The sequence below is a fragment of the Carettochelys insculpta genome, chromosome 2 (genome assembly GCF_033958435.1).
Source record: "Carettochelys insculpta isolate YL-2023 chromosome 2, ASM3395843v1, whole genome shotgun sequence".
In the NCBI taxonomy this organism is placed as follows: Eukaryota; Metazoa; Chordata; order Testudines; family Carettochelyidae; genus Carettochelys; species Carettochelys insculpta.
The window spans coordinates 211,947,522-211,972,467 of NC_134138.1; the positions used below are offsets into that span (position 1 = coordinate 211,947,522).

A 24,946-nucleotide genomic window follows, 5' to 3' on the forward strand; every position below is an offset into this window, starting at 1 on the left:
TATTAATATTCCATTCAATAAATACAGATAAGAGAATGTTATGTTTGTATCAGTTAAGCACTCAAAAATTAGGACATGTCAATGTTAAGTTTGCTGCTACTTTGAGTAGATGCGGCGTGTATTATATTTAGTTCTGTATGTATCCAACGCACTGGAGCAAGAGAAGTATGCCTAGCAGTACCAACAGAGGGATGGTGGTCATGATTGTAGCCAAAACTACCATGGAGTTGGAGCCAATGCGTTGGATGGCGTGAGTACTTCCAACTCTTCTCCAGTACCAAGTATGGAAGTTAGAAACCCTGTAATGCAACTTTGTCATCAGCCTCCAGATGGTCAATCAGCAGAAATGTTCCCTATATCATGAAATCTAACAGAGTTCAAATGAGCCCAGTTTTTTAAATGGGAAGCCAGGTTGTCCTCTCCCAATTTGTGCAATAATAGCCAGTTATCCAGTATGAATTCTCTGTTTCCTGAGATATGATATAAATATGGTCATGCATTTGCTAAAAACCAAAGGGGAAGAAGAGAGGCTGAATGGAAGTACCAACTACATGGCATGCACAAAGATGATGCCTTTATGTTCTCACCAGAACCCCACTTCACCCATAAATGGCAAGCACACTAGATTCCTCTTCTCTGTTGCCTCCCTCCCCCATCCAACCACTCTACTCCTCCCTGGGGATTCCTGTAGAGCAAGGGATGCTGATGGTGCAGGGAGTAGAATGGGACCATGGGAGTCTGGATGCTGAGGTACGATTAGAACAATCCTTTCACAGCTGTGATCATCTTATTGTCCCTGAATGGCTGAGTCAGTGCTGGCTTTCCAACCTCATCACTTTGTATTCAGGCTCGCATACTGGGTCCTCACCATCCTGTCCTACTAGTTCAGAGTCACAGCCTCTCCTTGTATGCCATGTTTAGCTCCATGCACCTCACAGTGTGGCCACTGCATGGCTGAATGCGGAATAGCAGTGTTCAGCCATTGCTGGAAAAAGTCCTCCTCAGTAATAGAAAGTCCTCTACTAGTATGGCCTATTCAGCAATATGGATTAATTTTTGGTGTGGTCATGAACTCATGGAATCCACACAGTGCTGGCTTCTCTCCAGGAAATCTTGGAGTCCGTGCTGAATCTTCAGTTGTTGGCGCTTGCCTTTAGGTCATTGAGAGTGCATCTGGCAGTGATGTCTGCATTTCAAACTCACCCTGTTCAGGAAAGATCAGTATTCTCCAGTGCCATGATTTTAAAAGGGCTTCTTTGTCTATGTTCTCCCATTCAAGGGTCTAAATATGGTGCCCATATCATCTCCTTTTCCACTTCTCTGTGAGAAAACTACTTTTCCAGCAGTGATAATATCCAAAAAGAGAGTGTATGGGTGTCAGGCTCTGATGGCAGAACCTCCTAATATATAATTCTCCATAGACAAGGTGGCTTTAAAACCACATCTTAAATTTTTGTCTAAGGTAGTCTCTTAGTTCCATTTGAACTAAGTGGTGTGTTTTTCTTTTTTCTTTTTTTCTTTTTTCTCCCTAAGTCTCATTCATCTCCAGAGGAACAGTTTCGTCAGACCTTAGATGGTGGCAAGGTCTGACCTTCTATCTGGACATGAGTAAAATGTTTTGTGCTTTCTCTTGTGTGCATCATATGCAAATCACATGAAGGGTCCAGTGGCTTATTCACATGTGATTTCCTAATGGATAACATCCTTTATCAATATGGCATATGAAATAGCTTTAGCTATGCCCCCTCAGGTGGGAGAGAGCTCATTCTACAAGGATGCAAGCAAAGTTGTGGTATAGCACGCCTGTTTGTGAGTCACTTAGATGGGATACATGGCTCCATCAACTCAGAGGAGGAGGAAATGGTTACTTATTGTAACTGTAGTTCCTCAGCATGTGGTGTGCATGTGTTAACCATGAATTACCCCCCATTCCCTCTGCATCAGTGTGTCCTTTTCCAGGGGTCAATGTGCAGAAACTGAGGGAGGGTCAGGACAACACCAGTTTGGCCGTGTCTACAGTAGCCAAAAACTTTGAAATTGCCATGCAAATGGCCATTTTGAAGTTTACTAATGAAGCGCTGAAATACATATTCAGCGCCTCATTAGCATGCGGGTGGCCACGGCACTTCAAAATTGACACGGCTCACCACCGTGCAGCTCATCCAGGCGGAGCTCCTTTTTGAAAATAAGGAATAAGGGGACTTCAAAGTAGCCGGGGTCCTTTCGAAAAGGAGCCCCATCTGGACGAGCCGTGTCGATTTCGAAGTGCCGCGGCCGCCCACATGCTAATGAGGCGCTGAATATGTATTTCAGTGCTTAATTAGTAAACTTTGTAATGGCCATTTGCTTGGCCATTTCGAAGTTTTTGGCTAGTGTAGACGTAGCCTTTATGTAGTCAGGGAGAGGCTATAGTGTCGTGTAATAATTGTGGTACCAAAGATGTGTTTTGTGTCTAGGGTTGTAGAAATGTTTTATGTTATATTATTTGAGGAAAGTCAGAAATAGCTTGTGATCAGTTTAATTAGGTTGTGTTGTAATACAGATATACAAGAAGAGGCTTTGAGAGTGGGCAAGGGAGTTTAACTTTGTCACATGCTAATTTTGTTTTACTATGCCATCTGACCTGTCTCTTCATAGAATGTCTGTCTAGTTTAGAAGGGAAAAAAATTCTCAGGAGATGAATACTTGGGTATATCCCCTCCCGCCCAACTTCTTATCTCATGACCCTGACAACATCTGAAAGATGAAGAACTCTCTTTCAATTAAAAAAAAAAATGCCCTAAAATGAGGAAAAGCCACAGCAACCCTTTGCACCATTAACTATTGAGCATGTGTGATGCACATTGAGGCAAGGATTCTTGAGGTTCCATACCTCTTCCACTTTACACACTTTTCCGTTTTTCACCATGCAACTGAATTAGTAATGTGCACATTTCAACCTCCTTTTGCTTGAAGCCTTGCTGAAAAAAAATGTTTTGAAAATCTTACTATTGTACTTCATGTGCTAGAAATGGAATTTTGAAAGTCTCGCCACTCTCTCTAATCTAAACCAGCTATTGTTCGCACACTTCATCTCATCTGAGCAGTCTCAGTTCATTATTACACTGTCACAGGTAAGACCCTCTCAATGTATTTTGTCCACTGTTTTAAAAATACAACAAACAGGGTTGTATGTGTGAGCTAGAAAATGGATCAGCTGCATCTGAACAATATCTTGAGACTGCAAATGACTTTTTTTTTCCCCCAGGCATAAGTAACTTCAGGACCACTGATTTGATTTTCTTAATTTGTCTCTCCATCCCCAGATCACTTCTGGGTTTAGAAAAAAGTATGAGATACTGAAGTGCAAAAGGCAAATTTTCAAGGAGGGATGTAATTCACTGAAAATAGGGTTTATAATGAAAGCATATTCTCAACTGCACTAAACCCTCACTTGAACAGGCTAAGGGGTGGTGATGGGGGTGTCCATTAATGCTGAAAGTCCATTAAATCTGAATCTTCAGTCTGTCAGCGCATGCTACTGGGAGGGAGGAGTGCATGGTGGCTCCAGGACTGGCAGCTTTGATGGCCCCCAGCCATGGCAGCGGCTGCTCCAGCTCAGGTGGCCAAAGCTGTGGCGGTGGCTCTGGTGAGTTGCCAGCATTTATTTGGGTAGGAGGGCAGGCTGGTGGACAGTGTCTGTTATTTCCAAAGTCTGTTAAATTGGGGTCCATTAAATCAAGGGCTTACTGTATAATTACAGTATTGCTAGCACGACACTAATGGAACTCTGTCAAAACAAAAAGCAGTCAAGTAGCACTTTAAAGACTAGCAAAATAGTTTATTAGGTGAGCTTTCATGAGACAGACCCACTTCTTCAGACCGTAGCCATACGTACATACATGGCTATGGTCTGAAGAAGTGGGTCTGTCCCACGAAAGCTCACCTAATAAACTATTTTGCTAGTCTTCAAAGTGCCACTTGACTGCTTTTTGTTTTGATAGCGTATAGACTAGCACAGCTCCCTCTCTGTTACTAGTGAAGCTCTGTATGTCTTTCATTTTGTTTTATTTTGCTGCTTGCTCACTTTCATACTTCGGGTTGTGGGAGGTAGCTAAAAACAAAAGGATACTTTGTACATTTATGAAAATGATTCAAGACCACTATGTACAGTACATTTATTTGTGTATACATACTATAAACTGTTGGTTGTTCTGGTTGATGGAATAGATCGGAAAAAATATGTGACAGAAAACCTAGGTTTAGAAAATGGCTTTAAACTTTTGTTTTGGAATGTCTCCATAAAAATAGTAACTTGTTAGCTCTGTGGATTGTCTGTGGGAAGGCAAGTGCCCCTTACTGATCTGCCATTTCTGTAGCTGATGGACTGAATATCAACCAGTGATGGGCAACCAAGACTCATGAGTGGGTTGCATGAGTAGCCCTGTTTCCTCTCAGTGGGCAACCTGTGGCCTACGTACCACTTCACTGCCCGCTCCTCCATGCCTCTTGTGCACTAGGAGCCCCACACTCTCGACTCCCCCCTGTCCCTCCCAGCGCTTTTGGAGTGCCATGAATCTGCTGATTTGCACTCTGTCCCTGCTCCTCTCCCTCCCTCGGGTAGCTGAGGACAGTTGATTAGTGGCATTCAAGCGCTGGGAGGCAGAGCAGCTGGGATGGAGTGCAAATCAGGCAAGTTGTGCTGCTATAAAAGTCCTAAGAGGGAGGAGGAGGAGAAGGAAGTATATCCCAGTGTAGGAGAGGCGTGTGGAGTATGGGGTTGGGGCAGGAAGGGGGTGCGCACGCCACAGGTTGTCCACAACTGCTATAAACGCACTACCACATTGTCACCCCATTGGCTCAAAGTGGCTGAGGAAATATGCTTGCTATGAGGCTCACTTCGAGAGAGCTATCAGGTAAAAGTTCTGAAGGGGTAAATTTCCAAAATTTGGACTTAATAATTATCAGAAAATACAAAAACATGGGATTAGTTATTTCTGGAAATTGTTTCGTACTCTCGTGCTTGCTTCCTTACAAACAGAGGTGTTTGTAGTCTGACCAAATCATTGTGTCAGTTATTTTTTGGTGTTTCAGCCCTCTGTTCTCAGAAGAGACTCTTATAGTCAGTTATGTATTCTCATCATAGGGAATATCATACTATGTATAATCACAACATTGTTTATATGTGTGACAATAGAATAAATTCAGTGTTCGGAGGTGCTTTTTTTAGTTTATTTCTAATTTAGTGCTCTATGGGTGAAAACTTCATACAAAAGAAATAGAATTAGTGTGCAATTTAATAATTATTTTTATGAAGGAATTGGCAATATTCCTTAGTTATAGACCTTTTCTAGAATTATTGTAATTGTTTACTGAAATCACACATTTGTAACATGAAAAGTATGATTTTTCTGTTTTCATACAGCCAATAGGAATATTACTGTCCAATCTTAAATCATCATAATGCAGTTCTTTGAACAAGCTTTTTACTTAAAAGTAAAAGTGACCCAAGATTTTGATCTTGCTTTCTAGGCACATCTGTCCAGAGATTGTCAAAAAATGTTCCGTTTGGATTGATCTGTGCTTTGGGGAATAAAATAAAAAACAATGTGGAGGGGCAAAGTTCCTTCTCCTGTGCTCCGTGGTTCTTAGCTGCAGAAGTGAGGACTTGCTGGGTATGAGAGATTGAAGGAGAAGCAGTTAGAGGATCTAGTTCTTGCCTGTGAGAAGTCTTTGAGGTGCCCAGCTTTCTGACAACAGGTGGAGTAGGAATGAGCACCCTAGCCGGGAGTCCCCTGTCTGTCACCTCTTCTCTAAAGAAAGATGAGTCCCTTGAGTCAACTCTTTCCTTGTCTGCTATCAGAAAGGCAAAGAACACCTGGTCCTGACAGCTCACATGTCCCTTTGAGGAGAGAGACTGATAATATTTGATGGTCCAAATTTTGAAAAGTAACTGGTGATTTTGAGCACCTCAGGAACAAAGCAGACTTGCAATTAAGCAAGAGAGACAAGTGAGAACACATCACACCTGTGTTTTATATGCTTGGCTGTTTCCCTTTTCATTCTGGATTCAGTTCAAAATTCTGATGTACTGATAACTGCAAGAACAGGTGGAACAATGCGTTCTCAGTGGCCCTTGGAGCTCCTTAGACAGGAGATCAGATAGGTCCAGGCCAGCATAAAATCTAAACCCCTCTTTTTGGCAAACCTTTAACAGTTTATCAAGATTCCTCATGTCTGGAGGAAGAGAAAAAAATTTACCAAGATGGGAAGAAAGAGGAAAGAGACAGAGGGTAATAACTGCAACACATCAAAACAAAAAGAGTAGTCCGGTAGCACTTTAAAGACTAACAAAATAATTTATTAGGTGATGAGCTTTCGTGGGACAGACCCACTTCTTCAACAGATTAGTGAAAGTGATGGAGTATTTGGTCTGCAAAGACAATGGTGATATAAGTTGTAGTCCATGGGAACTACACCTATGTTCCCCTTCATGGTCAAGGATACCTACAGCAGCTACCAGCTGTTGTGGGTGGAGATTATCTCTCTCCCTCTTGACTGAGGTGTTTCTAGACTACACAGCTCCCTGCTTAAAACTGTGTTTCCCAGCAAAATTAGGCTGCCTAAGCTGGCGTGCGTTAACTTTCTCCTCAGAGATAGCAAACAGTGCACTTGCCACAGTTGACCTGCCACAAAGTGCTTACTAAGCAGATACATAGAACAATAAAAGAACCCACATGCATGCTAATTAGCTTAACAGAGCTCATCCCTGACTCCATCAAGGATTCTGGCAGCTGAACAGCCTTTCAAACTCCATTCAGTGATTTTTGTGTGAGTATCAATTCATTGTTCCTTTTGCTTAGAATCCTCCTGAGAAACGTAGTTGCTCCTTTGTTTAGTTCGATTTTGAAATTTCCTTATGCAAGAAGCGATCAGCAGATAAAAGGTTCCTCCCCTCAGCATGTAGTTTCATATGTTGAATCTGTAATAGGGACTTTTCAGCCCTCTCCTACTAAGTACTTCCTGTGAATTCCACTTTGTACCTAGTCTCCCAAAAGTTCATTTGTTCAACGTAGTCTTTGGAAGCTCACAGTATTTTCCAGAGGTTGCATTGATATTGTTTTCCTCCTCCAAAATACAGTATACTTCTGTTTATACCAGCTGCCAGTCTCTGCTCTGTCTCACAAGGACCTCTGCCTCCCTCTTTCTCTTTGTGCCTCAAGGGATTGTGTCGTCATTCCTTTGGCAACACAGGGAGCCCTTTGCAGTCCTGCTGTCATGGGAATGAATAAGCAGGACATAGTAGACACCCCTGGCCAGGACTATTAGGAGGAATATGATGCTGCACCCCTGATGTAGAGGAGGTTACTCTGCTGCTGAATGTCTTCTGGTCTCTTGATTGTATAAACTCCTAATTTATGCAAATAAAATCCACATCTCCAGTGCTGTTCGGCTAATTTGGAGTATACTTTAATACATAAACATTTACATTTTTAATACAGTTCTCTCCTAAAATACTTAAATTTGATTTAATATGGGTTCTCTAGGAAATTACAGGAAATTGCCCTATCGCATCTCCCCTTTGAAGTGGTTATAACTAGGGTGCTTGATTGGCACCTTAAGGGAAGCCACTGACATAGTTCCCAGAGGAGAGCATTAGGACTAAAATTTGTATTTCTGTTATATGAATCACTTCCGTGTCATAATCATTGAGTGGTAAGCTCTATTCCGACATCTTGGCATTGGTCCCTTTATTTTGATGTAACCAGGTGTGTAGTCAATGTACATGGTGAAGTGCTACCCAGATTGCTGAGGGTTTAAACAATGGCCAAATATTTTTTTTAATTGTTGCATAATTTTTCCCTCAGAGAAGCAATTTTTATACTGCTTATTTTATGCATTTTATATTTAGATACCATGGTGATGGATTAGGAATAATATAGATAGGTAGAGCATAGAAATAAAAAGACAGTGCAGGGCCTTTTTGAAAAACAAAGGAAAAATAATCAAGGAGGTGCATAAGCGTATTTTGTTTACATCTGTTCTATTTTTAATAAAATTGGCTTAAAAGCTTAGCCACAAAGGTATTGCAATCCTTCTGTAAAATATAAAGCCAGATGTTATTCTAATACACTTCCTCAGATCTGTTTAATGTTGGGTAGGGGCTCCATTTCTCTTGTTTGTTATACGCAAGTAATTTTATACAGAAAGGATGCTTGAAAATTCAGTTATGCATAGTTAACACAAATTCAGTATTGGGTGAAGCAGGGTGGGATTTTTAAAAGTTATTTAGTAGCATAGGCTTTATTGAAAATCAAGGCGCTTTTGCAAATCTGCTCTGCAGCGTGGGTGAGCCTGTATAGAGTGGTAGTGGAGGAGGTGGCAGAAAGGTGATTGTCAAGCACGAGGTGCTCTTGCCAGAAGCAGATCTTTGATCCCAGCCTTGCTTGATTACCTACCTTCTCCTACCACTTGTGCATTGCTCTGTGTATGAACTTCGCACCAACATACCCTACATTCTTAGTCTTGTTTTTAACTTCCTCATTGTCTCTTCTTTGTTAGCAAAAGTTTATATATATAAATTCTGAAATTCTGAATTTTTTTTAAATACCAAGAATGAATATTTATATTGGGATTTGCTGTTTAAAAGTTACTGGATCAAAGAGTGAGATTGTTTCAGTACAGCAAAACTCTTGAGTTACAGCCAATATATGCAATTGTGAACAAAATCACTGATAGTCCTGTTGCACCTTAAAGACTAACAAATTTATTTGACCAAAAGTTTTCATGGTCTGGAGCCGACTTCATCAGATGAAGTCGGCTCCAGTGTATGAAAGATTAAGCCCAAATGAATTTTAGTCCTTAAGGTGTCACAGAATTCCCCATTGCTTTTGCTAAACAGACTAACATATTTACCCCTCTGAAACTTGTGAACAAAATACAACTCCGGCTCCAGCAGTTCACACTCTGAGCCTAGTTCAGGAGACAGCTTCTTTCCCTAGCCCAGGCAAGCTTGAGTCCCGCTCCCAGCAACCTAGGAAATTGAGTGCTTTTTTTACCCCCACAGTGAATGGGAATCTAGACCAGCATTCTTTCCACCTCAGTGTGAGAGTATGCCCCTTAGCATCTTTGGTATTGAGTGCCCTGGAAAACTATAACAGAAATATTTTATGTAAATGCTTCTGTCCGTACATGAATGTTCTGGGTGTTCCTTTAAAAATGTTGTCAAACCAGTGAAAGAATAAAGGCTGAATCTTAGATTAATTGGTTACTGCTTTAAAACTGTGATATCCTGGAAACTTATTTAATTTTAAAACACTTTTAGTGTCTAAGCTAGTTACTATCGCTTTGGGTAAAGCTGCAGGCTAAGCTGCCATTTTTTCCAGTTCACTGTTTAAATGATTTCTTTCAGTCTTGACATTCTTTGGCCCTTTGAAAGTTATGAATATACTACTAAAATATAAAGTGTGTGGTATTACATGCTGCTTGTTCTTGAAAGGAAAACTCTTGAATACTTAAAAAGAGACTAGTTTCTTGCAGGAAATGAAATTATACTACTTTAATCTCTTAATGATATTTGGAAATGTCATATTTAATTTCCATTTATTTAGTAGTTTTGAAAACAAGGACCTAGGACATTCCTTACAGTTCATTCAGAAATGGATTATCTTTAATATTTGGGCTTCAGTTTGTTATCAAATTTTAAGTGGTTTCCCAACTTGTATAAACTGTTTTTTTAAGTCATGGGGAGGGAAAACTTTATATTTCTCAAGTACTGGAAGAGAGAAATCAAGTAATGGATTTATGTTCTAAGGCCAGTTCTCTATTTCATACCTTTTTTGAAACATCTTGTAGTTATTGACTTCTGCATCCATAATATTTTAGATTTTTAGACTATTTTATACTGATTTGTGCCTCTATGGAGGATTACAGAGGACTAGGATACATCATCAAATCTAGTGCCATTTCCTAGTTATGGCTTCATTTTAAGAGTTTCAGTAATGTAACCATGCCTTCCTCAGATAGAAATTTGGAAGGAGGAGGAGGATGAGGAGTGGGCTGGACTTTACACCTTCCAAACTCTAAATTCCTTGCGGAAGGCTTAGCTCTTCAGATCCAAAGCATCCATATAGATTCTACTTTTACTCCTCTGGGAGACAGGCAGGGAGAGTAGCAAATTATCTGCTGTGCTCAGTTACCACTTTCACAATTGGAGATTCAAAAACAGTTCTAAGTACCAATCACAGCTATGCATGCCTCACTTGGGGACCACCATCTCAGGGAAAAGAGGCAATGCAGAGAGTAATAGATCTCCTATGCCTCATGGTAATTGGAGCAGGGGAACAGTCCAATACTTTAATGTTCTCTAGCTTTTAATTTAAAAGGCTAACCAATAAATACATTTACAAAATAAGAGTATTTCTGTTACCAAATAGGCATGTTGTATCGATATCGCAATAACTGTTTGGGGAGTTAAAGTTAAAATACAAATTATAATGAAATATAAAGTGTTGATTTCACACCTTCTGGTGAACAGCAAAGTGCTCTATGGTGTGCTATTTTTATACTTTCTGTTGTCCCAGGATCTGCAGTGCCCTAGGTGTGGAAGACTTTGCCTATGGGTGGACTTCTGGGTAGTTATTAAAGAGCTCATAGAGATCTGCGTGACGCATCAGTGGTCAAACATTTTCCTTTATTGTTCGTATACTTGTTCTGAAAACTATTTTAAGATTTTTCAGCTGAAGATATTCCCTCTCCTAATCCAATATTGGCTGTTTTGAATGTGGAAAAAGTTATTTTTTTTAAAAAAAAAAGATCTTTTTCAGGCCACTCATCAGCATGATCCAGAGAAATCTGCACAAATGGATTCCCGGTTTTTGTTTTTGGAAACCCTAATTACATTGCCAAAACTTTTAAGATATGCTAGAACCTATTGTCTACTGTTCCGTTATGTGCATCTTTAGCGTATGTTGGAAAATGGTTGTCCTGTTGGTACAGAGTCCCAAGTATGCTGAATCCTGCTTTCTTACAATAGATTTTGAATGTGTTTGATAATGTCTATATCGGTGGGACAGAATTTTTAAAAATAGATGGAAGACAAGCCCTGCATCAAATACAAACCATTTCCTAAAATGAGCAGGTTTTTAGATAATATGGTTAGCACGAACCATATGGTTCACCATTGTCTGGTCCAGTTGTCTCTATTAAGTATGAAATCCATTCTCTGGAGTCCTTATCCCATATACTGCTTAATGTTTTCTTTTGTGAAACACTAGAAATATTTTGGAGAAGCAAGGTAATCAAGAGTAAACTGATCTGTCAGCCAAGTAAACTCATTCTGTGCTTTAACAGAGCTTTGTTTTAAAATTTCTTACCCTCAAAATGAAAAGGTGGTGTAAGCAAGGGCTGTTTGTTTGTTTTTTAATTAATTGCTCCTTTCTCATTGTAATATGAAAAGTTTTAAACATTCAGGTGAACTGTCAAAAGTATATTTAGTCCCAGTTCCAACTATTTCTATTGTATTTTGTCCCTGACATTTTAATTCACCATTGAGTTTATATCCGGTATATTTAAGTGCTAGTCAGACATGAAAGTTGTAGGGTTAAGTCTGCAGACAGTGCTTTAAAGCTCTTATGATAATTGTTCTTAGGTATGTAGTTCTTCACTGTGGCTCTAGAGACAACTATTTAATAGACAACATTTGAATAATACAAATGTGCGGTTGGTAAAAGTGGATTAGGGTTTCAGGGTGGTACCAATGGGTGATATTTAATATTGAATGACATGTATTAAGACAAATGTTTTTATATATAATTTATTTGGCATTGTAAATGCATTTATCTTGTGAGATTCAGACCCCCTGTTGCCATATGAAGTATTCTGGAAAGGTTTGCAGTAAATAAATAATAAAACCACTTTGATATACAATCTAACATTATTAAATATTAAGCCTTTCACATGATTGATTTTAATACATAATTAAGTTATTTAGAGTCCAATGTAACTCTCCTTTTATTAAAGTGTAGATAAACATAAGTTAAAATACAAGAATTTTTATTAAATGGGGCAAAATTAATTGCGTTTCGCAATATCAGGCTTACTGAAGTCTGTTAACATATCCTTCATCAGTCATATGATTTAATTTGTTTCATGCTGGATCCCAGCTTACGGCAGTGTTAACTAACGCACTTCACAATATCGTCCCGTTTTCATGTTTGCATCATTCCATTTTAATGATCTATAATCTAGTGTGCGTTATAAAACAAAAATGCTTTGTTTTGTGCTATCTAAAATTTGTCAAATTGTGCACTTTTCTTCATAGTAAATAAGCACAGATGCTTCTTCAGTGGATGGCACTTGCACCAATCTGTGGAAGTAGTTCAGCAAGAGTCCTGCTGATTGGAATCCTAGCTAGTTTAAAACCCCTATCTTTTTTGCAGCATGATAGCTCAGGCACTTGTGCTATCAGCTCCTCCAGATTTAATTGCGAGTTGGTGGTGGTAAGAGGTTTGTGGCAGGAGACCAAGGGGGTTTGTATTGGGATGTAGATAGGCCCAACTAGGTCTTGTATGTCCCTTGTATAAAAACTACATATTTTGTACCAACACCTAACTAAACTAAATGTTTATCACTGAACACCTTAAAGGAGCTTGATTTTCAGTGTGTGGGTGTTCATCACTTTCTCATAAACCATGTAGTGTGTCAAGTTGGGCATGCAAAAAAATCACTGCTCTCTTCAGAATTTTGGCCAAAGGCCCTAACCCTTCAAACTACTCCATGCGGAGTCCTCACAGGTGCAGGGATCTGCCCAGGAGGATCATTTGGGAAGACTGGTGTACCTCTATCGAGATATATGGGGCACTACCTCATCTTATCATGATTTACTTATTCCTCTTCAGGATGCAGATGGAGTTCCACCTTAATGAGCCTAAGACAGTCATACCCTGAGATACGCCCTTTCAGGCTACGAGAATTCAAGTCTACGAGCAGGTTGATTAAGGACCACTGCTTCACCTTACGAGGCATTTACTCGCGTTTACGAGTGCCTCAGCAGGACACAGACACCCTGCAGCTGGAGAAAGTCAGCCCATCCTGGCCCTGCCCCTGCCACTCACTCCTCAGGCAGCTAGGGGGCCACCTCCATCCACCCTGCACAGCTGTGCCTCAGGCTCCACTTGCCGTGTGGTGGCAGTTTCCCGGAGTCCCCAGCCCAGCCTTTACCTGGGGTTGGTCTGGTGTCCACCTCAGCACTGCAGCAACTGGTGGACGCTCCCAGGTGCTCCTGGGAGACATGGCTGATGGGCGCACAGTCCATCCTTGCCCCGCCCCTGCCGCTCGCTCCCCAGGCAGCTAGGGGGCCGCTGCCGCCCACCCTGCACAGCTGTGCCACGGGTGCTGCTCACTGCCTTGCAGCGGTTTCCTGGAGCCCCCAGCCCAGCCTTTATCTGGGGCTGGGCTGGTCTCCGCCTTGGTGCTGCAGCAGGGGCATGCCCTGGCCCAGCCTGCAGCCATGGGCTTCCAGGTGCTCCTGGGAGACGTGTCTGCTGGGCACATAGTCCATCCTGGCCATGCCCCTGCCGCTTGCTCCCCGGGTGGCTAGGGGGCTGCCGCCACCTACTCTGCTCAACTGTGCCTTCTGCCAGGTAAGTGTAAGTAGGTGTAAATTTTGGGGCTCCAGAACGCATAACATTTTTTCCCATTAAAATTTATGGTAATTACATTTTTGACTTACAAGAATTCGCCCTAAGAGGAGTTTTTCAGGAACGAATTACCCTTGTAAGGTCGGGGAAGACTGTATTTGGCCAGTGTTCTTCTCATGCCAATGTTAAAAAATCAATTTGAGCTTTGTTAATAAGGTCTTTTAGTTCTGTGTAAATGGTAGAACTAAAACTTTAAAAAGGCCACCTAATGTTTTGTTTTTACCAAGAGGACTGCGTCTGAATTGACGTCTAATTGCCTTTAACGTTGCTGTGACTTTACTGGACATAGTAGTTAGCTATTGTAGCCAACCAGGCTCGGATTCCCCAGAAACGAGGCTGCACCCAGAAGGCGAGTGCTATATTTGATTTATTGAAAGCGCGTGACACCCACGACGGGAGCCCCGGAGGCGCCGCAATCACCAGTGGGGGAAAGCCCGACGCGTTGGAGCTTCGCTCGGGGAGAGGCTCTGTAACAGGCCTCCTAACACTAGCTGATAAAGCTGAACTCATTAACATAAGATTGCCTAAAATTGCCTATGCATTTCTTATCCCTATCTCTTGTGGCCTACTGCCAGCGTAGCCTTGAAGTCTTGGCAAGTGTGCCTTGTTCTGCAGTAGTTCCCATGGCAGTTATTTTGCAGCTTTTCACCTTGCACAGACTGGTCTGTTTAGATTCTCCTGAGGATTCACAGAGGGGTCGGACTGCACTCTCGACCCTTACAATGTCTTCTCGCACCCTACAGCTATATTACATAGAGAAAGTGCTATGGATGAGGAAGGGAAACGAAGATGGGAGCTGTCCGTTTACATAAGTGACTTTAACAGCCATCACAAAGACTGGTGATACTGTTCAAATGACACAAGCAGGGAACAGATTATAGAAAGAGCTGCTTTTGAAGATCTCCACCTGTTCTACAATCTGAAATCATCTGGATCTTTTGAGTCCGTGAGCTGGACAATGGATCACAACCCTACCAAGTATTTTGTAACCTGTAATAGTGCAGGGATCCCACTCACTGCAACAAGAACCATCCTGAGTCACTTCCTGCATAGCCAGCATTATCCAATTATCCTCCAGGTTATCCTGGTATTGGCTCTTCTGCTGTGCCAAAGCTTCACTGGAATTTCTACAAGGCTCACCTACATTTCAGAAACAGAACATCGGATCCCACTGCTTAAACCAGTAACTCATGCCTGTAACTTATTTGCTACTCCCACTAATCCTATTTTTTTAGGAAAATATGTTTCTATATTAATGGGCACTGTTTTATGTGGACAGACTGGGCTATATCTAATTCTGTTTTGTCTACCCTGTACTTCACATTTCCTAGTTTTTCTGCCCGTCGTTAAACATATTTCAGACTTACACAAATAACTCGATTAAATTTTACTACTTGAAACATTCCTTTTAGTGTGTTTTTGTGATCTTAGATTTGTGCTTTGAATAACTCATATGTGCAGATGGTCATGTCGGAGAGAAAATACCCCGCATTTGCTTTTTATCTTCCATGATTACTCTCATTTTCACTCTTGAGATTTCAAGGAAACTTCTTCAATGTTAAATTTTGGGAGGGTTCTTTTAAAATCAAAAGGCGTTTAATAAATGATTAAGATATATCCATTATCCGCAAGCAGTTCCTTCTAATGCACCTTATTCTATATGTATTACAGTACAATTACTTATGCAAGTGATGGGGTGAAGTGAGTTTATTTCGTATAGTAAACAACTTCAAAAACTTCTGTAGATATAAAACTTAAAATATTGCATGGTTTGATTATAGATTTTAAGATATATTTGAGAATTACTTTAGTTGTCACTGTAGCAATATACTTTCTTCTGATTTAATTTTTTTGTTTTTGATTAGCTAGTTGCTTGCAAGGTTGAATCAGCCTCTTTACGTGCATTTCTGCTTAAGAATAGTATGCAGCATATTTTCTTAAATATATTTACTCTTGTCATTTTTTGCCCAGCTTTGCTCCTAACCCTGATTTACCTGTTCAACGTAAGCAGTGCCAACAATATACTTCATTTTGGCCTCTTATCTTCAAATCCAGAAAATTAATCCTGGATGTAGTTAGTTACTGAGTTACAAAAAAAGGCCATTTTTCTTTAAACTCATTTTATCTTTTTTGATCCAGAACTAATATGTTTTTTTTCAGGCAGGATAACATTCATCTATGAGTGGCAATCCCAGGCAAGATCTCCCACAATTTTTGAGTCCTACGCTGTGGGGCTGCACAATTGGGAAGGATATCTGTAGGACATCTGCTACTTATATAGGGCCTTCTGCTGCTCCCAACATAAGAAAGAGTAGTGGCCTCACAGGAAGTCTGTGTTCATGCCCTTTTCTTGGATTGGTTGGTGGATTTTGATGTCTCAGGCCCTGTGCAATTCTCCTGCATAAGTGTCTGTTAATCTGACTATGCAAGTTAATTCAATCTTCCATTTAGGTATACAGAAAATATGATGTGCCTTCTAAATTTCCATTTTAAATTGAAGAAAAAGAGGATCCTAACCCTGTAGAAATGCTGCTGAAACTTTTGCAAGTTTTATAAATAACTTATTGCAAAGAAACCACAGACCAACTTCTGGTCCAGGTAGTGAGAGTAGAATTAACTGGATAGAAAACCTGAGTCATGTGATCCAGTAGTCTGTAAATTCTTTCAAATGATTTTTCTAATCCTTTTAATGTTTCACAATGAAAATGCTGTAACATTTCATCTTATTTAATATGAACAGTATGTTATGGGCCGTTATAAATCAAAAACAAATCTGCAAAGAATTAATCTTTTTCAATGCAAAATCCCATTAGTAATCATAATAATTTAAGAGCTTTGTTTGCTTATTTTTTGAAGAACTGGAAAGAATTAAAGTATAAAACTATCAAGAAAAGTGAGTGGAACACAAAGACTGGACAGACTAGTAATACTGTTTAGTAATTATCTTTTATAGCACTAATCCACTCTATCTGTAACCAGACAAAAATAAACACTGTGATCGCAGTAGTGAGCAAGAGAGTCAAAAGTATATCTCTTCAGTTATTTAAAAGTCTGGGTATAGTAAATCATTCCACCAAACATGGATTAGGGATGCAAAGGCATAATTGTTGGGAAGTTCTAAATGAAGGGATAAGAGAGATGGGAAAGTATAGAGAACATCAAACAGTTTGGGGCAAAAGTCTTGTGGAGAACTCCAAGCATATTGGGAGGGTTCAGCAGTTAGCAAGTCTAGGAATCTAAATCTTCTGAATTAACTTCATAAATAATGTTAAAATTGAAAGACCAGCAAAATGAGTTTGAACCTGATTCTGAATTTGAAAGGTATTCTGGGTTGTTGCACAAATGTGAAGCAATGTGAGACGGACCATAATCACTAGAAGTTAAATGTAGCAATAAAATTCTAAATGTGCCTGTAAATTTGGTAAAGAAACAACTAGAAAGTCAATAGCATATCAGAGAGAGACTCAAGACAGAAGCTAAAATTCCAGTAAGTAGAAGCAGTCGTAAAAATCTCTCTATAGATATTTTCTGGAAAGTTTGATTATTTTAATTCTTTCTAGCTTTTTGTCCATTACAAGGCAGAGAAAAGGTGTATGAAACTGGGGAAACTTCAAACCTCCAAGGTCCATTTTGAATGAGAAGTTTATCACCTTGTATTACCAGCAAATTGTATGTGTATATCAAGTGATTAGCACCATATGAGCATAAGGAAAAAGAATTATGAGATGACTGAATTTTGTGCATGTTTGTTTTGGTATTGATAGTTCTGTGCATATTTACATTTTTATTTATTGTAAAATATACTTTTGATCATTCCCTGGTCTTTTAGAAATTTTTCAGATGGGGTTAGGCAAATAAAAATGGTAAAAAATGGCAGAGTGATGACGTTAGGTAATAGTGAGCATTCTGTAATCTCTGATTAGCATCCTTAGATGACTGCTTTGGTTGGAAAAACAACTCATTTGTTTTCTGTGGTAAGTTACCTACATGTCTTTCAAGCTGCTAAGGCTGAAATGTTGAAGAACCCTAATGCAATCTTGTTCTTCTAATTTCTCTTAAAAATTCTGATGAGTAGATCCCTTTCCTAGCCTGTTGTTTAACCATGAAAATCATCTTCTTGCACTCCTTCACTGGCTTCCTATTCTCTAGTACCAGCTGTAAACAACCTGTTTTCACTTTTAAGCTCTTTGTCGCATATTTCTACCCTATCTGTCATGTCTAATTTACTAAAACTATGTGTAGAGTTTTGTCAACAAAACTGGGGTTTTGTTAACAAAAGCCAGGGAATGTCCACATTACAAATGTATTTTGTTGGCAGTTAATCAACAGAACATGGCACTTTTGTCCACAACCTTTTGCCTCTCCGCCATGAGTCAGAACACCTTTGTCGATAGATTCTGTTTACAGAAAAGTGTGGACGTTCTGGTGGGAGCCGAGGGGAGCCTTTGTCGAGAGAACAGTCCTCCATGGTGCCAGCCAGCTGGTCCTGGGAGATGTCTTGTCTGCTGCAATCACAACTCTCTGCTCTCTGCCTCCAGCCAGTCTTAAGGCCACAGGGAGCCCATAAACCCTGTGCCTGGAAGCTGAAAGCACGCTGTGTAAGCAGCATGCTGTTTCTGCATATGCCCTCAGAGCCACTCCCCAGTGGGTTCACGGACATGGCAGACAGCCAGCAGCTCCAAAGCACCCCGGGGCCTTCAAGAGAGCCACAGGAGATGTCTCAGGATCCCCTGGGGCACAACATGCTGGGTCCCATCCTGGACCAGGCCTGAGCCCGAGATCCAGGACCTCCTTGGCCTCTGCTGAGGAGGCCATCTTCCTCAAACCCTTTTCAAAGAGAAGGAATGCCCTGGCCTACACCCGCCTTGCCACCACCCTGTTGGCGCAAGGCCACTCTGCATGGACAGTGGAGCAAGGAGCTGCGAGAGGGGTACACTTAGGCCTGGGACACAGCCAGGATGTCAGGGCAGGACCTGCAACCAGCCCCTGTAGTGCCAAATTGTACAGCCTCCTGAGGGCCAGGGACTCCTCCCCGCCCCCCCGCAACAGTAGCCGCCCTTGACAAGGCTGACGAGGTATCCCTCCACCTCCACCCCCAGAGCCACAGCAGGAGGAGCAGCAACCAGGGACCCAGCCTGAACCAGAGGGTGACACAGCATTCAAGGCCAGTGAAGGCGTGCTAGTGATTGCCCTGGACTTCCGACCCTACTCCATTCAAGCTATGTCCAGGGCATCCCTGGACCTGTTTGAGGGACACTATGGTGAGTTCCCTGCACATCACATACCCCAGGGGCTTGGGGAGGCAGCCTTTGCCATGGTTGGAAGCGGACCAGCCACATGGTAACCAGCCTGACCCCTACACATGACCGAGGATTGCAGCTCCTGGCATATGGGCATGTTGGGGCCCCAGTGAGGGCCAGGGTGCACCTGGCTCACCTGCCACCCATACAGGGACCCCTCTTTCACTGGACACTCCCTCTTGGCTGCTAGCCTGTTGAGTAGTGGCTGGGGGTTGCACCTCCCAGGAGATCACCATCCCTTTGCCCAGGATGAATGGTAGCTGCTGCTCATGGTGGTGGAGCGTAGGGATTTGGGGGCCCTGTTGCATGAATGACTCACTATCTCCCCCTTGTTTTCCTTACAGCTGCACCATCCAAGGGCTGGGCCATCCCCACCTCCCCATCAGGGCCAGCCAGCCCCATCCAGGAGCCAGAGCCAGGCATGTCGGGAGCAGCACCAGGATGGGCAAGCACCCCACTGTGGCAATGCTGGGGCAGCAGCAGGGAGGGGCTATCACCACTAGGACAATGACATCCAAAGGGTCAACACACAAGCCTCTGGACGCTAACTGACCTCCTGGAGCAGTAGTTGCGGGAAGACTGGGAGTGGCGGACGTGGGCCTGGAACCAGCTGATGTCCCACATAGAAGCCATCACTTGTGTCTGGTGCAACTAGTTGGCCCAGCCACCAGTGGGTGCCTCCCCCACTTCCCTCACCCGTGCCCACACTGTCCTGCCCCTGCTGGCCATCCCCAAGGCCTGTTGGATATGATGTGGTGGCCAGGGTCCCAGCTTATGCCAGCCCCCCATGCCCCAGGTTCTCCCTGCTATGCCTGCCCCCTTGCTGAGACCAACCCCACTGCAGCCCCCCCACCTCTATCTCCCTGTGCTCCCAGTCCCAACCCAGCCCTCTTGGGTACTCCAAGCCCATGGCGGAAGGGGATCCTGGGGCCAATGCCTCTTGGGGTCCTGCTCCCCCATGGGGTTGTGGCCCGCTACCCCCATCTTAAGCCCCCCATCTGAGTTCAGATGCTCCCGTCCCTAGACCTTCACCCCTGCTGTATATAGTTAAATGTATTGCACCATGTAAATAGTATATCACAAAGTTTATTTTAAACACATTCATCCCTGTTAAAATAAAACAAGTTTTTGTTCTCCACCCCAACAACTGTGTTTATTGGGGATGGGTCAGGGAGGGGTGAGAGGCTGAAGGGAGGGGATGATATGGGTATGGGAAAGGCTGGGAGTGATTTGGGGAGGGTCTTGGGGTTCTTGAAAGGTGTTCTCTTTCAGGGCCTCGTGGATTCACAGACAGTCCTGAAGGATCTGACTGATGGCAGCTGCACCTGGCTGTTAGTAGCTGTGGCCAGCATCGGTCCCCCACACTGGAAGGAAGACCTCCTCACTTCCCTCCACTATGTTGTGGAGGGCACAGCATGCTCCCACAACTTGGAGGACATTGTGCTTCCCCACGTACAGCTGGCTGAGGGCGCACCTAAAATGTGCCTTCAGGTGGCCGAAGGCACGCTCAGCCTGGTTCTGTGCCCGGCTGAGTCTGTTATTAAACAGCTCTTGGCTTGATTTCTCCCACCATGCACAACAGCATGTCCATGTCCCTGACTGCTAGCTCCCAGTGGGACATATAGATGTCTGCTTCCATCCTCCAGCACTGTTTAATTTTTTCTGTCTTTCTCTTAAATTCTTTCCATCTCAGTTATCATTTAGCAGGATTTTCTAGACATGAAGAAGTGGTTCTGTCCCACAAAAGCGCATCATCTAATAAATTATATTGTTAGTTTTCCAAGTGCTACAGGACTGCATTATTGTTTTGTGAAGATACAAACCAACATGGCTCCCTATCTGAGATTATTCTTAGATTGTATTGTGTTTGAGGGAAGGTCCTTTCTACTGTTACAATTGTACAGCAACTAACATTGGGGGATCCTGGCCCATGACTAGAGCTTCTGGGTGCTACAGTACTGCAGCTAATAGTGATGATAATTAATATAGTACATCTGAGAAACATTCATTTTCTTTATAAAAGTTTTCTTTGATATACTTACCAAAGATGTAATTCTAAAAATTGGGAAAGTGTTCTACATATTTACAGCACCTAAGTTCCTGCTGTCTGTCTGTCTTATTGTAGAACAATGGATGAAATGCTTATGTAATAGTCATCTCCATGTTTTCTCTTCCCAGATAATTGCCTTAGAGTGAAAATTGCCAGTATGTATCATTCCATATCCGAAACCAGTCATCCTTTGCAAACGGAAGAGCAAGAAATAGGCATTGATCCCTTGCAGGGTTACTTGAACAAGCCTGAAGAAGGTGAGTTTAATATATCTACATTTTATACTTAGAAACCTTATGTAAGTGTCTCATGATAGCTATGCCTGTCATAATTTAATTCTCTCTATGCTGTTGAGCAGGGAAACTTAAAGAACATTTTACAGAATGTGTGTAGAGCACTCGGGCACAAATGAAATGAAAGCCACAAAAAGTCAACTTTCAATTTCAGACAGAGACGTTAGCCAAATGTTTAGTGCATTGTCATCCTTTTTAAATCATAAACCAAGCAATGACTTCAGCATAAGAATATTAAAATGCATCATGGCCTTTGTTGCAGCTTTTTTCATAGATGGGCTCTTTTGGCTGCTTTACAGTGGTGATTTTTTTCTTTGAAAAATTTAGCATTTTATTTTGTGTGCGAGATGTGAAAAAACAAGACTTTTTCCCCCCCTCTTCTTTTGAATTAGCTATCATGGTTTCCTTAAATAAAAAGCTGAAATAGAATAAGTGAAAATAAGGCGGAAATTACTGTGTAACTCAAGGTAAATTAACAGAAGGCAATATTCACACCACCTCAATGAACAAGAAGGAGAAACTGCTTGCATAATGCAAGTGCTTGTCTGTGTTACTTGTCCTACTACTTATTTGCTAGTAGTGACAACGTGGCTGGTTAGAAAAAAAAAGATAAGCTTAACAAGATGCTTGAAACCTCATCCTTGTCATGAAAACAGTCTTCAAATACTCAGTTATACACAATGACACCTTAACTACCTGTAATTTTCCAGTCATTGAACGCATATACCAGAGTGCAAGATAAAAAATTTATTTTAAATTAGAATTGAACAGTTTAGTTGCATGGTTTTTGTGCCCTCCATGTATAAATCTGCCATATAATAAAAATTTATTTAAAAGAACAATATTTCACATTTTAATTCAGATATTAATTATTTTTTAAAAAGCTGAAATCATGGAGTTCCTTTTTCTCTCTGGTTTATGAAGGTTTTTTTCCACTGTGAGGAAATGTAGAATGAACATCTCATGGACCCAGTCTATAAATGTAATAGTTTTTTCATTTTTTTTCAGTTGACTGTCACTATGTTTTTACACTACACATCTGAAAGGTTAATAGCCATATTAGTTTAATAAAAGAATATTTTCAGAAGCCTATGAACAAATATTTATAAAATTCTGAAGTAATACAAATTTTCCAAATGAAATATTTGTGAGTTACATAAGGTTAATGTGTTGCTGTCACTGACCAAAAATAGCAAATTTCTTGTTTAGGTTTTTGTAAAAATAGCTACACATTTCTCTCAGATCTGTTTCAAGATGTGTCAAGATTTTAACCCTGTTTCAAAAACATTTTAAATTAATTTTACTCTGTATTGTGCCCAGGAGTGATGAGTTACCTTGAATGAACAGGCTTTTAGTTTTTATCCCAACCTTAACATTTCTGTGACATAGAAAGTTATTAGTATTGAATTGATGTTTAAAAGTACCATTAATTCATTTACCCCAAATGTTCATTAACAATGTAAATGTATGCTGATGTTCTATGAGACAAGGAAGTGACTAATGACTCTTCCCACTAACAACACTTAAAATGAATAGAAACTTTAGATAGCTCATCTTGAAGTAATCAAGGCCCTCATTCAGCTTGGCATCTCTGTATGCTCTAAAACAGCTGTCAACTGTTAAAAATATATACACAACACACACATACACACATGGGAAGATAAGGATATGTAAATACACAGTTCCCCAAAGTCATAAAGGTTACCAACTGTAGTACAGATTTTTTTCACATTCTGTATATGTAAATATTTTATATAATGTATCTTCCTTCTTCATAGCTTCTTTTTTAACTATGAAACATAATGCATTTCAATTTGCTGTCGTATGTAACCAAGAGCAATCCTATATGTTTTATTATTTAAAATTAAATAAACTATATTTTTGGATTGCTGGGGGGTGCTAGGGCTTGTGTATCAAAGCGTCTAATTTTTCCTTGCACATCCAAACCATCATGAAAAATCAGTATACGGAAGCAATCACTGATTCTTGTATAAATATTCTAAACGTTGGGATGGATCCATCTGTTGATCAGAGACTTCCTGTGAACAGTTGCTCCTCTTTATAGATTGTCCTTTTTGTACTGTAATTTTGATGTACATCCTCTGAACTACAAATACAGTTTACGGTAATACAAATGGGGAGCATATCGCTGTGAAATGTGAATATATTCTAGCTGTTCTGCTTCAGTGACAAAACATATAGATTTCTCTTTAACATAGTAGAAAATGAAAGCTGGAGCTAGGCAAATTCAAACAAATAATAGACCACAAATATTTTAGTGAGCTTAATTAAACACTGGAACAATTTTATTTTGAAATGTTGTAAATTCTTCATTGCTTGAAGCCATTAAATCAAGATTGTATGTCTTCTGAAAATGTAAGTTCTAATTCCGTACATTTACTTAGTGAAATTATATAGCATGTATAATATGCCAGGTCAGACTAAGAGTTCATAATCAAACCTTTGGGTCTCAAAACATGTAATACTGGAATAAAATTTCCCTATGAATGATTAAAGTATCCCAACAATCATATGCCAGCCTAACATGTGAGAACAAAAGTGTCACTTATTAACCCATTTTTTTCACATGGTCATATTGCTACCTACTAATGAATCATTTGTCTATTTTGAGATTTGAATTTATCTGTTGTGTTGCCATTTTAATATTGTCTAAAATCCTACTTTCTGGATCGTCGCCTAGTTGTGGTGTGTGGCCTTGTGTGTTCCAATGAACCTGAGAGCAGTGTTGCAGGGAATCTCATGCTCCCAGCAGGGTCACCCGTGACAGCAAGATCAAGGGGGAAGGTCCAGACAAGGAAAGATCTTAAAAGTCCTCAGTGGCAGGAAAGCAGAGGATAGCAAAGTTAATGCTACAGAATACCCAAAGAAGAAGATTTGAGGATGTCTATGCCAGGGTCAGAAGAAACTCTGATAGGCTACCATTGGCAAAGAAGGAGTTGGCAACAGCAACTCCAATGGAGTGCTCCTCCTTACAAAACGTGCGGAACATGAACTAGTCATCGCGAACACCCTGTTCCATCAGAAAAACAAATTTAAGACCTCATGGCAACATCCTCGATGGAAGCACCTCATAGACTGTCATCATCCGCACTCAGGCTCAGCATGATGTCCTTCTCACACGTGCAGTGATTTGTGCTGATGGCTGTTTGACTGATCACCACCTCATTCAGTCCACAATGGTGATTAGGATTGTCACCAAACAGAGAAGTCAGAGGAAACAGAGCCGATGAAAGATCAATGTACAAGGCATGAAGGACCCCATCAGATGAAGGGACTTCCAGAGTGCTCCAAAGGAAGCTGCCAACAGTACACTCTGAAGATGTGGAAGAACACTAGTGTCAATTTGATAAATGCCATAATTGAAGCTTGTGGAGAAAACATAGGCTACCAGAACAGGAAGTATTGGGACTGGTTTGATGAGGACAACAGGGAAACTGAACGCTTGATTGAGGCAAAAAGAAGGCAAAAAGGCCTTTAGGGCCTGGCAAAGTGACATAAATTGTACAACAAAGAAAGAAGCACGTGCCAAGGCAGAAGTGCAACACAAAACAAGGACTCTGAAAAGCCAGTGGTGGACTGAGAAGGCACGAGAACTCCAGCATC

The 24,946-nt window shown here is 41.1% G+C and overlaps 1 protein-coding gene across 1 annotated transcript in view; it reads left to right on the forward strand.

Annotated features, from left to right (window-relative positions):
* TBC1D5 (TBC1 domain family member 5) overlaps nucleotides 1-24,946 on the forward strand; it is a 560,176-nt gene that overhangs the window by 209,670 nt on the left and 325,560 nt on the right. Inside the window, exon 6 of the mRNA XM_074984496.1 lies at nucleotides 21,158-21,286. Coding sequence (XP_074840597.1) covers nucleotides 21,187-21,286 — 100 coding nt within the window. The 5' untranslated portion in view covers nucleotides 21,158-21,186. The remainder of the gene's footprint in view (nucleotides 1-21,157; nucleotides 21,287-24,946) is intronic.